At 41.0% G+C, this 15052-nt stretch overlaps 1 protein-coding gene across 12 annotated transcripts in view; it reads left to right on the top strand.

The window, feature by feature from the left end:
• Window positions 1-9842: 9842 nt before the first annotated feature.
• The window catches only part of HECTD1 (HECT domain E3 ubiquitin protein ligase 1), a 59123-nt gene continuing 53913 nt past the window's right edge, over window positions 9843-15052 (top strand). For 3 of the 12 annotated variants that reach the window (XM_084207679.1, XM_084207682.1, XM_084207683.1), the window contains exons 1-2: window positions 9845-10401; window positions 12449-12721. In XM_084207679.1, the coding sequence (XP_084063805.1) occupies window positions 12582-12721 (140 nt within the window). In that variant the 5' untranslated portion in view covers window positions 9845-10401; window positions 12449-12581. Of the gene's footprint in view, window positions 10402-12448; window positions 12722-15052 lie in introns of all 12 variants that reach the window. The other 9 variants (XM_084207680.1, XM_084207687.1, XM_084207686.1 and 6 more) reach the window with 6 other exon arrangements.

A 15052-nucleotide genomic window follows, 5' to 3' on the forward strand; every position in this document is an offset into this window, starting at 1 on the left:
CAGATAGACCCAGCTTGCTATCCCCATCACCAGGCCTGAATGAAAGTATCCCCCAAAGGGGTTTCCTGCTGGGACAGGAGGGAAGGCAGGAACTCGTGGGTTGGGTGGCAGAGGACAAGGGACAAGTGTACTGGCAGTGCCTGCAAGTGCTGCTATCACATTGCAAAGCTCTCATACCTTCTCAGTGATCTCTCATGGGCAGCTCCTCGCAGCACTGACTCCTTCTTCAGAGCCTCCACGTCCCTTCACAGCACAGCCACCAAACCCCATCTCCCTCCCCACCCAGCCAACCCACTCTTTTGTAGCACTCTTCTTATTGGACACAGCTGTGGCCCATTAAGGGCAGGCTGTCCCTAATCTTTGGTGATTAGCACAGCTGCAACTCCTCAGGTGTGAGACTGCCTTCTGCACTATCTTTATTTTCTTACATTCTATCCCTCCACATGTAAGGGGTCCTGTGGGACTCCTAGCTCCCTTCTATCCCTTCTACTTGATCTTAGTAGAAGAAGTTTGTGTAGGGTATGTCTGTGATCTGAAGGATGAGGTGGGAGAGGCCTGTTTGAAAGATGGCAAACCCAATGAACCATTTTTTCCATGTAAGCTGTAATTTAGGAAATTTATTTAAAGAACTCTGGAGACCATTATGTGTTTCCTTAATAACCCTTTAACCTTCTGTGAGAACTGCACCAAACAGAGAGTTGGTGTTAGTGGTATGGGAAAAGGGAGAGAGAATGGGAAGCACTTGCAAAGGAATGCTGAGGCAGATGTTGCTGCAGTCCCAGAAATGCTCTACATCTGACATGAAAGGCCCTGAGCCACAAAATATTTCATCAGTCAGGTTTGGTCTTAAATTGATGGTGCCAGATAGCCCTACCAACAGAGGCTACCTGAAAGGAAACCCAGCAGCATTACTATGAAGTGATACTGAAACTGTCATTTCTATTTACAGAATTTATACTAATACAATTAATTATAATATTTAAATTGTCAGTCTTATTTATAACTAAGGCCACTAGAAAGAGAATCCTTCTCTGATGCAACTGCATATTTCAGATCAGTAGTACAAGATAGATTAGTTTTGCATTACTTTTTATTCTGCTATTCTATGTTTTTTATAAACCAAAACTTGTACTGGCAGGACTGTCCTTTAATATTAATTATTAAGCTCGCTTTTATTTCTTATCTGTGATTTGTGCTTACTCTTGACAGCATAAAGCATCACTGAGCTAAGCCAAGAAGCATCAGCATACACCAGCACTGTGTTGACTCCTGGCAGTGCAAAAGCTGATTAATTTAGCTGCAGAAGCAGATTGGGGAGGGAAACAAGCCTGGAGTTAATGCAGAGTCAGCACCACCATATTAATGACATACTCACCGAGGGTGCCATTTTCTCTTTTTTTAAGCTTAATATGTAATACACCTCATGGTACAATCCAAATGAGCTACCTTTTCATTTAAAAATATGAATGCAGATGTGTGGTAATGGTGGTGGTATTCTCAAATCCTCTTATTTTGGGATGTCCCTACTATGTCCCTTGTTGACTATGATTTACAGAATACAGTTGATAATGACACAAACTCACTCTACCTTTCAAATTCTGCTGCACAATTAAAGCAGCCATCTGGGGTGTCTAAAACTGCTGTGTCAGAGCACAGCATCACCTTCAGTGCACTTAGGTCCAGCTTAATACTGGAAGGCAGTAAGGAGTTGGATATTTTTCTTATAGGAGACACAAAACTGTATCATTTTACAGCTGAGAATGGTTTGATGGTTGCATCTTCTAACCATTTTAGGAGACACCAGGGTATCAGGACCTACACAACTGTTTATCAAGGTACAGAAGAAAATCAGATAGGGCTACAATCTTAAAGTCTTCACTATCTTTATTATCTTTATTATTTAAACCAGGATATTCTGTTGCTACAGCATAGTTCTGCTAATGTATAGATGAGGCACCAGACATTGAACACATCTTTCTTGCCTAACACCACAGAAGGAAGTCTCTCTAATGTACTTTTGGGTTAATTTCTGCCTACATTTACATGCACAAGCACCTACTGATTGAATTTCATACATTGGTGGGGTACAATATTGTTATGGAGGGCACAGTTTATCTCCAAATGTCAGTCTTAAGCCTGCTTCCTAAGGATACCTGCTTGAGATAACTTGCAACTATATTTGCATATAATTCTGTGGCCAGTAATGAATTGTTTTTCTCAAAACATTGCTTACTGCTTTCCTATCAAAGTACAAGTAATGCTAAACACCAGGCAACCTTACCAGCCCTGCCTGTGAGATGGGGCTGGATTCTGGCTTTGGTTTGTTGTCTAAGTTTCCCAATAAGGAAAGAAGCCCTGAGTTGGTGTGGCATTGAGAAACCCAGTGCCTTTCCAGCTGTGTGTTCCCTTTCTTTCCAGTGCTGAGACGGATTCCTTTCCTCTAGGTGCATGTTCCATGTCTGTGGGTCACCCCTTGGCTAGAAGTGCAGGCTAGCTTGGAGCCATCATCCATATAGAAGGGCAAATGCAGAGCAGCTTCTGATTTCCTCTGGGCTTTCTTTGCACAACCAATAGAGTTAGCTCAATAGAGTTGGGAGACCACTAATATGTAGACTTTGGAGTTAAACTCCTGAGCATCTCATCAGCGTGGAATGTGTTATTCCCTGATCTGCTTTGTAGTTGTTGTCTGAATTTTCTGTTTACTGTTAATTCTAAGGTGGAGATGTCTTTTATCTCATATGTACAGCGAGGCCTGAATCTTCATTGGGGCCTTTCAGTATTTGAAATGTCTGCCAGTGACACTGGTCCTCCACTGTGAAATACTTGGGAATCATTAGCAAAAGATTCAGCAGCCCCAGGCTATTCCTTCTCTCATCAGGGTCAGAGTGGGAACTGGGACACATACAACTAGTTGTTGTATGTGAAATGTTGCTGCAAAAATGACACAGACAAATGTTTCTCCCCCAAAATAACTGCTGGCGTTGTCAGTGCAGCACACCACTTAATTTGAGAACATGTTGGAAGCAGATTACATTTCTCTATCAAAATAACTCTCCAACGCTCCCTATAAATCAGCTTGCCAGAGGCAATCTCAATGGGGCTTCTCACTGAAATACAAGCAAAAGGTCTATCAGGTCTTTGTACTCTTTTGATCTGCAACTTGCTGCTTCCTAAATGAAAAGGAGAGAACTGCCACTACATCTGGGTCTGGGTCTCACCTTAAAAAGTCAAGCCAGCTAAGAATCTTGTACAAAACTTTGAATTTCTGTAGACAGTTTAGCCAAACTCCTATAATCAGTGCTAGTATTTGAGCCCAAATGCAAGCTGGCCCAAACTGGTGAGGCCTAACTGGCATCTGTAGAATGGCATTTCTTTACAAAGACAATTTGGCCTGCCGATCTAAAGGCTGGCACTGTATGAAAAATTGGGTAGAGTGCATTCTTGCTTTGATACAGACTGACACACAATACTTTATCAGTTTAATAAGTTACCTCTCTCCACTGAGACCAGTGTTTACACAGAAATTTTACAGACAGCCAAGCCTCAAAGAGCTAATGTTTTACAGTACAAAAATATAACCTTATAACACAGAACTGATAGGATGCAGTATGCTTGGATAAGAAAATACTGCTTGTGTCTTACTGCAACGAGAACACTGATATTAAAAGCTTAGCTGCAGCAACTTGAGCTGGAATTAGCCTGGAACTACTTTACAGCTGACTTAATTTTTTGAAGTATTGGTACTAGAGGCACAGAAACTGAAGTATAAAATCCTGTGCACTAGTGGAAGTAATCTGTAACCTGTTCATGGATATTCAATTTTACCAGCATATGTCAAAGGCTCCAAAATGGGTAAAGTATGGGTACAAAAAGAAAAATTGATATGAATCGTTTATCCTGTGCTACTCCCTTACTCATCAGGTAGATCTCTGAACTCCTGAGGACTTAAAACACAGGCAATGAAACTAAAAAACCACACCAATAACCATGCCTTAAAAAAAAAGCAACTTGCAGTTTTCCTTATGTTTCTGCTAGATAGTTAACTGAAAGCTCTTAGGCAAATGATCTTATAATTATACCAATTTTCTTCCACGGCCACTTATTCTCCTACAAAAATGCAGCTGTACCACAAAGTTATCTACTATCAGATCAAAAAGATCTCCTTAATTGGCCTGGGTCACAGTTTGAAATGTAGTGAGCAAAGACAGTGTTTGGAACCTTCCTAACTATTTATCCACATATTTTCTCCCACCAGAAGTGCTGTTTAATCCAGTACAGCCTAGTACAAGGACTCTTGAGACATATGAGTTTCTCATTCACAACCTGCTTCTTCTAAGATCTTTCCTAAACAGGAATGTGTTAATCTGTTTTTAATGTCATTGTTGTGTTTCTCATCCTTTTCCTCACATTCAACACAACAGAATGAATTTCAGGGCTCTGATCTTTAGGGGTTATTTCTGGTCTTTTAAAAAAATATTTATGTTAAGGAAGTTAAGGAAAAAAAAATATCAACAAAAGGAAAACAAAAGCTAAGAATATAGGAGGAATCCCCATGGCATCATTTACTGCATTCACTAGCAACGGGCAGAGAATGAAAATCAGCCCTGTTGATGTGAAAAGTCCTTCATCCATCTTTGCAAAATCAGTTTCTCATTTTCAGCCAGTTCTATCTAATACAGTTTGTAGCCTGGGAGTAAGTTCAAAGGTTACAGTAGAGGGCAAATCCCAGTACATGCACATGTGATCTTCATTTATTAACAAAAATTAATGAAGAGAAAACTTTTTCTTTATTGCCTGTAATATATCCCTTAAGGAATGTGCATGCTTTCCTTGCAGAAGTACAGACTTGAGGATCTGCAGAAACCTGGTTTTACATTGCTAGAAAAATTCTAAACAAAGTATAGATTTAACTTGTTTGAATTGCACTTTTCATACAAACCCAACAGTCCAAGCTCAATTGAAATTGCAGAGTGCTAACTTTCTGATCAAACAATCAGTGAAGTATACTGCTTTCCCATTTTCCCTAAATGTCATCACTGGGGCAAGGAAGTTTTCCTATTTACAGAAGTAAATGATAAAATTTTCTTCTTGTCTGACTCAAATGCCCTAGAACAGTGCTATTATTGCATTTTCCATGCTCAACCCCTCTGATTCTTTTCTGATTATTTTTCCTGGTTTGAGCGAACGATGTAGCTCTTTTCAGTCAGCAACTAATCTAGAAATTCAGATTTTAGAAGCTTGAGACTGTTTCTTCTTTTTGCATGTCAAGGTATTCAATGGTTCTTTTCCATAAAACTCTAAGATGGATTTTTTTAATCCCAGAATGTCGAAGAATCATTTTGTGATAAAGACACTTTCTTCTTATTATAAGTCTTCTCATCAACAAAGATCATTGAAATTAATTCATAATACTTCATTTAATTTTGGGAGACACATCAAATGCTTGACAGGATTACATGCGCTTTACTCCTGTAACAACAGAGTAGAACTATGAGGAAAAAATACCAAATCCTAATTAACCTTCTGATTCAGAAAGTCCTAACATAGTCTGTGCCATTCAAACAGTAAGAAGTCCTGTGATCTGAGTCACTGATCTTTCCCTGCCCTTGTCTCGGCTCAGGATTGATTGCTGTTGCCCATGGTGCTAGTGGACAGGGTAGAGCTAGCAGCCTGAAATAGAGAACTCTTGCCCAAGTTCTGTCTCACTTTCTGCTTGGCAGCTGGTGGTAGAAGGGACGTGAGTAAGGGCAGCTTAATTTCTATTTTCTGTCCAAAGTAGCGATATAACTGAAGCTAAACTGAGGTAGAAACTAGCTAACTGATACAAAGTTTACTTACTTCTCCCTCTTCAGCCTAGAACAGCAAGAAAGTAAAAAACTCCACATAAGTGAGTTTATTTAGGAAAAACCCCTTTCATGCTTATGATTTTGAGCGATAATTTCAGAAAGAAGGAAAGCTAATTTCAGAGTACCGGCAGATTTCTGAAAAACACGCTCCTCTGTAGCCGGCCCTGAGGGCAGCTGAGCGAGGCAGCAGCTTCCAGGAAGCGGAGCTGTGCCGAGGAGGAGTCCCGGGGCTGAGCAGTGACTCAGCCCGTACCTCAGTAAACAGCAGCGTGTCCCTCGCATGTTTACCGCCTCAGCGTCACCCGTGCGCTCACCGCAATTGCGAGAGCTGGCCTCCCGAGGAGGAAACCTCTCCGCCGGCTCCTGCTGCGGGGCTGCGTCAGAGCCGCCTCGTAAACACACCTCGCCGGGCAGCAGCAGCACGGCAGGGCTCGCCCAGTGCCAGGGCTGCGAGGGCTGGCACGCACTTCTGGAAAGTCAAGGCGCTGACACTGTGTTTGTGCTCCCCAGGCTTGTGCAACAGTGGAGTGGCTAAGAAAAGACTGTGGTAATGTAGGAGGATTTAAATCTAGAAAAACTTGTCAAAGCTGCTTTTTGGTTATTTAAAAAAAAATCCATAAGAAAATCTTAACAATATACTTAAATAGCCACATTCTATAAAACTAAATCTTGACACAGCAAGAAAGCTTCTGTAATATATGACCTCATTGCTTTGAAATGTGTAGTAAACACTTAGTAACTTTTTCTTTAGAAGTATAATATTAATCCAAAAAATGAAATGTAGGGCATTATTAATATTTTGGATTTGGAGGAGTAGGTACTTTCAGGGTTTTCGACTATGTTATTGTGTGGGTGGCAGAGGAAAAGTGAAAGAATAAATAATCCATAAATAACTTTAGAGTTTTATTTCACTGGGCACAGCCCTGGTCTTCAGCATAAACTACTCCCTTAAACTGACGGAGGTGCTCAGGGTCTGCTTATATCACCTTCTGATCTATTTACTACAGAGGAGTGATATTTTTGGAAACATCAACTTGGCATGTACACCGAAATAGGCAGAGAGCTAACAAAAACATCAGCTATCCTGGATTCTAGTTGCTGTATCAATTAAAAAAAAGGAATCTGAGTCTTCTTGTTTTGTTTGAATTGTAGGTGTATTTCAGCTTGATTATAGGTCAGGTTTGTATTTTCTGTAACAAGAGCCCAATCATTCCAGTCTGAAGTTTTCAATCCTTACTATCACACAGTGACGTTAAAATTCACATAATGTTCCTTCTGCTATCAGCTAAAACCATATAGAAAACACCAGCCTGAATATAAAACACAAAAGCAGTAATAAATGTTATTCCTCTTGGAACTATAAGTGAAAAATCACTTAGGTTTTTTCCCATTGTGAGAAAATTTTGTGCAATCCTAGCCAAAATGGACTTATTTTCAAAGAGAATGAAATCCTTTTGAGAATACCTGCAATGTCTTCCTGTTGAGAAGCTGTCTCAAGTGGGGTGTCATTAACATGTCTCAGAATCTGCGTTTGCAACCCAATCCCTGACCCATGCTACCCTCGTGGCATATTTTGCTGTTGTTCACGTGTCCCTGACATTATTCTAGTAATTGTGCTGACATTTTCTCTTTTAAAGCCAGGTTTTAATTTTCAGGTAAATACTCAGCAAAAATGATGGTAATTGCTCAATATAACACTCTGCAAAGATCAATCTATGTTGACCCTGGGTGGCCTAATTTCCAAAGGCATTGTCAGTCACTTACATGTGCGGTCTGCTCAAGTGTAGTCATAAATATATGACATTGTTTAAGACTTAATATAGTAACATGCCTCAGCAACCCACAGTTCTGTAAGTGGTAAGACATTTCTGACTCCAGCATTACTATCTCCTTATTTTGTAAAGGAGGAGACAGAGACACACAGTGATTAAGGGATTAGGCCAAGGTCATGCACAAAGTGCATGCCAGCTAGTGTTACATTTGGGTAGTTTTGAACTGAATGAAAAATATGTGCCTTGCACAAGCATAGGGAATGAGAGTTGTTTTTGCAAGTTTCACACAATGTTCAGTGTGTGAAAGCAATTTCTTCAAGCAGCTATGACAGTCAAGCTCCATTACTTGTCACTTCAATATATTCCATCACTTGCCTTCCCCATCTGGCTGCACTAATCCATGCAAAGTTCTCCTACCTCAGAAGGCTTAGGCCCAGCACCAATGGAGTGACGGACACGGGCTGGAAACCTGGGGGTCTGGACAAACCTTCCCTGTGTGAAAACTCAAATGAACCTGAGAAATTCCGTACAAATGCGATTCTGATGTCTTTCTTATGTGCTAAGTGCACTCTTATTTGGTAGTGATTTCCTTCTTAGTAAGTATTAAAGAACAGACACTTTCGAAGAGGCAATTCTAGTCTGGATCAGTGATGCACACAGGAGGAGTCTGAAACAGTAACTTCAGGGGTATCACTTGGTGTGTGGTATTTCAATGGAGTACTCTCTGACAAAGAGAGCATAGAAAATAATGTGAATGCTCATCAGCACAGGAAGTGGAAAAAAGTATTAATCAGTCAATGAACATACATATATGTAGTGTATAATCAATGAAGCAGAAATTATCTAGTAAGCATTATTTTTCAGATTTGTTCTGATGAGAAGTTGCATAACGAGGAACAAAAATCACTAGCAAACTCTTAAATATTTGAAGCGTATCAGAATGAAAAAAGATCCTGATTCCTGATTGAAGCTGTAATACATTATTCAATGTGCTTCTTTGAGTAAAAAAAAAAAAAATTATATATGAAATTGGGCAATTAATGCAACAGGACATAGAAGTATTTATGTTTCTCCTTTTAGAAATTACTATGTATCTGAAAGATATTTCCAGTATTTAGGTTCTGTACTCCTGCTTAATAGCACTTTAAATCCATGATTTATATTCTTTTCAAGTACAATATTTAAAATTTTGATTTTGTTCTAAATTGATCTGTATTTTTATACCATCATATTGTCCCCAAATAACTATGTATCTGTCCAGACACTCGAACCAGAAACTGCATGTCATGTAGAAAGAGTGAAATGTTTGCTTGATTTAAAAGCTTTTGGTCTTCAGAAGAAAATAATAATATTTATTTATCTGAAACTTTTCTTCATGAAAAAAGCAAAGGCAACTGCTCTAGCATCATGCAACAGGAGCAAGGTCACTTCGCAGATTCAGGTCTCATAAGCCTGGCTTAATTCTGCTGCTTCTGCACTGGTGAAAAGTTAAAGAAGACCGAGTTTCTAAATTAAAAGACTGTAGACTCAGTCCTTCTACTGCCTTGTGTCCTGAACTTTAAGAATATCAGAATCTTCCTGACCTCTGGAGGACAAGCACAGGCAAAGGATACATATGTAAGTCTCGGCTGAGCTGGAACAAGTCGCAGTTACCACAGATGTAATACGGTAAGACAGAAAGGCTAAACTGCCTTAGATATCAGAAACAGAGACAAAAGAACTACTATTCTTGTGTTTTGAATAAAACCTGCACCAATAAAGGTAACACTTTCTAGACGTGTTATTACAACATTGACCAATAAAAATGTCGGCATTTGGCAAGTTTCAACCAAGCATGACTGCTATTGCCTTTTTGTTCTGTGTGTAGTTTTAGCCTCCTAATTACAGGAAATATCTATGATGTAGGTAGGAGTGACATTCAAATGTACAATAATCTTATTTACTGTACTTATATTAATAGGCTTAAATTCCTTTGCAAAACGTCATACTACAGAGAATGAAATTATTTTGAAAATCACTCATTTTAAAATTTTTAGCAGTTTACTTCCTGTGTCTTTTAATCATGTGCAAAGTAGTTGCACAGCATTTTGGAGCACGTATGGCAGGGGACCACTCGATTGCAGAAGGCGTCTCAAGAAACAGGGCGTAGTTGCAGCGCTTCAAACTCACTGCTCGGTAAGAGCAAACTAAAACCTTCGCTCTCTAGGACCCAGCACGGCGACGCTCAAATCCGCTCACCAGATCCCTTTTAATGGAGGTTCGGAAGGGGAATCAAAGTGTTTTCGAGAGTGGCCCCTGAAAAGTGTAAGCCCCGCCGTAAATGTAAAGAATATTATATAGAAGTAAAAAATCAAAATATGGCAAGAAATAAAATGACCTGTGAATCCTAAAAAAAAAAAAAAAAAAAATCCCCACGCAGCCAGGGGAAGGCCACCGGGGCCGGGGAGGGCCCTTCCCCGAGCAGGCCGCGCCAGTGGCTGCCCGGGCCCTGGCCCGCAGTTCCGCAGCGGCGGCGGCGCGGGGCGGAGCGGAGCGGGCCCGCGGGAGCGGCCCCTTCTCCGCCGAGGCTCCCGCAGCGCCCCCAGCGGCCGCTCGGCCGCCTCAGCTCCGCCCCGAGCGCGGCTCCTGCCGCGCCCGCCCACCCCGCAGCGGGCGGAGCGCCATGGACGCCGCTGGCCGCCGCCTGCCGCGGGGCTCGGGCTGCCGCCGCCGCGCCGCTGCTCCGGTCTCGGCGTGGCGCTGAGGAAGGCTCGGCTCCGGCGAGGAGGCTGCGGGAGGCTGAGGTGAGCGGCGGGGGTGGCGCGGGGCCTCTCCGGCCCGCGCTGGGAGACGGCGCCTTTCCCGAGCAGCCAGGCCGGGTCACCCTGCGCGGCCTGCGGCTCGCCGGGAACTCGAGCGTCGCTGCCCGGGCCTGTCGGGCCGGGAGGGAGCGGGCCGGAGCTGCGGGCGGGGGGAGGCGGCGGGTGCCGGAAAGTCTGTGCGAGGGGCCGCGGGCAGAGCGGGGCGGCTCTGCCGGGGAGCCCCTCACGCCACCGGGCGCCCCGTGCGGGGGCGGCGAGGAGGTGGAGGCGGTGCCTCCCCTGCCCCGGGCGGCGCCGTGTGGGGAAGGGGCCCGAAGCCCAAAGCGCCGCGCGGGCCCGGGGCCCGCCTGGTGTGTGCGAGCAGGCCCGGGCGGCGCGGGATGAGTTGGGCTGCGGCCTGGCCCCTGCTCTGGGGCGGCTCGCCCGCGGGTCCCGGCCGCTCGCCACGCTCCGTGTTCTGCGCGGTGGTTCCTGTACAGCCCGTCTGGGATGGGAGGACAGCAGGTGCCTGTGTTGAACTTACCCCACTTTCGCTGTCTCTTAATTTACTTGTTTCTCTCGCTATCACTCATCTCTCCGCTCCCGGAAATAACGATTTAGTCGTGTTAAGGAGAGATAGAATACTTATAATACGATCCCACTTTTACTGTCTGAAAGTAGTTTTATGTCGAATTAGAGCAGGAAATGCAGTCTGTAAACATTTTGGAGAATCATAGGCCGTGTGTAAAACACTGAAAATCAGTTTACTAATATTAAATTACTTTTTAGAGTAAGATAATATCAAATATATAACTGGTAAGCAATAGTTGAGCGATCTGTAATATTACGGTCCTCAATCATATAAAAATCCTATCTGTTGTGCTTCTGTAACATCTTTGAGTTTGAAGCTATTGTGAAAGAGCTGATTCAATGTGTGTTTCTTCATAGAACACTAATTTCTGATTCCCTTTTGTAGACATGCCCTTGATGGGGTTATTTTTTAACTATTAACTCATTAGCAGCAGGTAAACAAGTTTGCAGACTTTGTCCAGATCAAGCTTCTTTCTCCCACATCACCTCCCCCCTGTTTGTGGGGATACTGTCCAGCATTTCATATTATGAGTTTGATAAACTTGTTCTTCTTCTGTAAGCTGTGTTTTGAAAGAGTATTATTTTTTTTTGTACGCCTAATTTGGAGAGATTGGTTTGTAACCTATTAGGTTTTATATGAAAATAGTCATGTTTGCTGTGTTTTTACGCAAAGGAGGTGAATTTGCATGTTTGTTAAACACAAAGTTTAGGCAGGGGGACCTTTTTGGTCTTCAGCTTGCATGTACAACTATGGCATTGGGCCAGCAAATAGTGTTGTTTTCCTTATATGTATGTGAATTATTTGAATTATTCATTGGATTTTTTTGAAAGCTATGAATTAAATATTTTTGTCCCAAAAAGTCTCTAAATAACCCAACAAACACCTAACTTTTGAAAATGGAAGTGATTTTTAAGTTGTCTTTTTTTATCCTTTGATATAAAAAGTCTCTTTTCCTTATGTTTGAATGTTGTTTTAAAAGATGAAAGATTCAAACTTTTAAATGGTTTTCAAAGATTCTGAAAGTTTGTAATTGTACATCTCAGGTTTTTATTTTATGGATTTCTATTTAAAATGTGAAATTCATTATCTTTCTATATTCGAATTTTTTCATGAGGAAGTAATCCATCTCTCATAAAGCTGAACACTTTATAATAAAATGATTTTAAAGGAGGGGGATGGTCAAGACATCACTTTCTTTCTCTTAGCCTTAAAAATACACAAAAGGGTTGAGCATAATTTTTCTAGCTGTAATTTTGAATTATCCTCAAAACAGAAAAAGCTCTTTACTATTTACTTGCTTATAAAGCTTGGAAAAAAACCCCATTTGCTGATAAGATATGTGAAAACTTCCTTAATGTCATCCCAAACATGTGCTTTAGAGAGGAGCAGATACAGAAAGTTACAGAAAGATACAACAAGGTTGTGATGATGATTACTTTTTTTACTTTTTCTTTCCAGGTGAAAACTGCAAAAGCGTGAGGCTGACTGAAGAGAGAAATTAATTGTGCTGAAGTTAGTCTGGCTTCTATTAAAGGATATTTTTGGTACTTTTTAATTGAAGTGGAGGCGGCTTTTTTTTTTATAAGAAACCATGGCAGATGTGGATCCAGACACGTTGCTGGAATGGCTGCAGATGGGGCAGGGGGATGAAAGGGATATGCAGCTAATAGCACTGGAACAGCTCTGCATGCTGCTTCTGATGTCAGACAACGTGGATCGCTGTTTTGAAACGTAAGTAGTTCTGCCTTTCGTTTATGGAATGTTATTTTCCCCTTTCTGCAGCTGAATGTAATATTTAACATTCCTAGAAACTTTCAGCCTCAAAAATGTTTTTACAAACTGAGCTTTAGTTAGATCACTGAAATCAAGTGTTTCTGTTAATGTCACATGCAGTACCCTTGTCTGATTAAAAAATGTAGTGTTTTTTGGGTGATACACAGTACCTGTTCTGACATAGAGCTGGTTGCAACTCTTAATACATTTCTTTCAACTAAATGGTATGGATTTGTGTGTGTGGGGGGTGTTAGTTTTTCTTTTGTTTCTTTGTTTCTTTTTTTTTTTTGGACGTGGTTGTATTTTTGGTTTTCTGTGTGTTTTGGTTTGGTTTGGTAGAGAAAAACTTTTTTTGCACTAGGATTATAATGATCACCTAGATATATTTAAGCATCCATACTCTCACAGTACTTTTATCAAGTACTTTTATCAAAGTACTTTTGAGTTCTGCAAGTCCAAGCAAAAATCACAAACAATAACCACTGTTAGCACAAATATTTTGCCCCTTCTTTGGGGCATGTTGCTGTTCATGCCACCCTCCTTCTCAGCTGCATTTGTACATATAGCACAGTCCCTGCACTCAATCCTTTTTGTGTTTCTCACAACACAAAATGCTGATATAATCACTTCTGTTACTTGAGTGTTGCTGTGCTAGTGTTACACTGCTTCCTGTGAGACCCCACCACTAGTCTGGAAAAGGTGGCAAAAGTGTAAGCAATCACAACTTTTCCTTTTTGTTGGTTTCTTCAGTTCTGATTTTCATGCTCTTGCCTCTCTTCCTTCCCATGGTTTTGTACATTACTCTCACTTTCTTTTCATAATAAAACGTGGCTGGTGTTTTTGAGATACATCCTGCTTTTTACCAGTATGGATTTAGAAGCACTTGAGAAGGTAGCTGTCTGTTACACTGTTTAGTTTTGTAGCTCTGATGGAAACAGTTTTCAGACTTACCTCTTAGAAGTTGTTCTCATGATTGTATTGATAACAGGAAATGTAAAATTCATAAACCTCTAAAATTTGGATTTGTAGTAGTTGCAGTTGTGCATTGAGCACAGTTTTGTACAGTGCTTTAGAAGTTGAAGCTGCCTGTTCTTTGCCTTGGTGAGCTTACAGGTAAAATTTTGGCTTGAAGAGCCTTACTGTAGCGAGATCCATTCAACTTCCCTGCCTGTCTTCATACTACTGATACTGGGGGAGCCTCAGAATTCACCATTGTAGAAAAAAACTTGGTAGTTAAGAACGAATTTTTCTGATTAATCTGGGTGAATGGCCTGCTTTAGGATATTCTGTTATATAGTGGTATAGAACTGGGCATAAGCATTTTTAAGGTTATCTTTTGGGCATTTGAGAGTCAGGAATGAAATGTCAACTTTAAAAAATACAAACCAGTTGTGGGTTTTAGGCATCTTATTTAGAACAGACTTTTATTTCAATATAAATGAATTAAATAGTCCAAGTGCTTTTTTTTTTTCTTAAAGTGTGTATAATGAATGCTCTGTTATGGCACTGTTGTGGTTTTAAAATTATTTATGTCTGAAAGAAGAAATATTTAAAATGCCATTTGGCATTTTAATTTTTCTTTTGAGTGTTGATATAGTGTAATTTTACTGGTCTTCTAAATTCTCTGTTCCTTTTGCTCTTGTAAGTTTTCCTTAAAAAGAAGAGAATGAAATGTAAGTAGGGGAAGAAGTTACCAAAGTTCTCTGCCTGTTGAAGTGATTTTGCGATAATGTTGAAACTGCTACTTTTTGTTGGCTCTGTGAATATACCTGAACTATGTGATCTGGTACCATGGCATCTGGTGAGCTGACATGGTAGATCATTACCTTCTTCCCATTTATCACCCACCCTTTTTAGTCCTCCCAACCATACTCTTGTTCCTGCCACTTCCAGGGCTTACTGGACTCCTAATTCTCTGCATGTGCAAGCTGCTCTTTGAACCTGCTGAAGAAGGTTGTTAGTTTTCTGCTGTTACAGTGAATTACAGCATATTGGGAGGTGTCTGATGAGGTGGAACTGCATAACTGGAAATATGGGAGAAGCAGAGAAAGGTATACAGTCTTCAGTGGACAACTTCTCAGTGATTGTCTCATGTGCTTATGTGTTCCTGCGTTTCAGGGTGACTATATTTTGGAACTCTGTAAGAAACAGATGGTCTCTTCAAAAGTATTTTTAAAATCTTTCCAAATGACCGTTCAAGTAGCCAAAATTGTCATGTGCTGAGAGGATATAAATAAAATAATAATGGATAATATTTTATAGTTCCTTTTCAGCTTGTTTTTTAAAGGA

Source organism: Fringilla coelebs, assembly GCF_963513975.1.
Source record: "Fringilla coelebs genome assembly, chromosome: 6".
In the NCBI taxonomy this organism is placed as follows: Eukaryota; Metazoa; Chordata; class Aves; order Passeriformes; family Fringillidae; genus Fringilla; species Fringilla coelebs.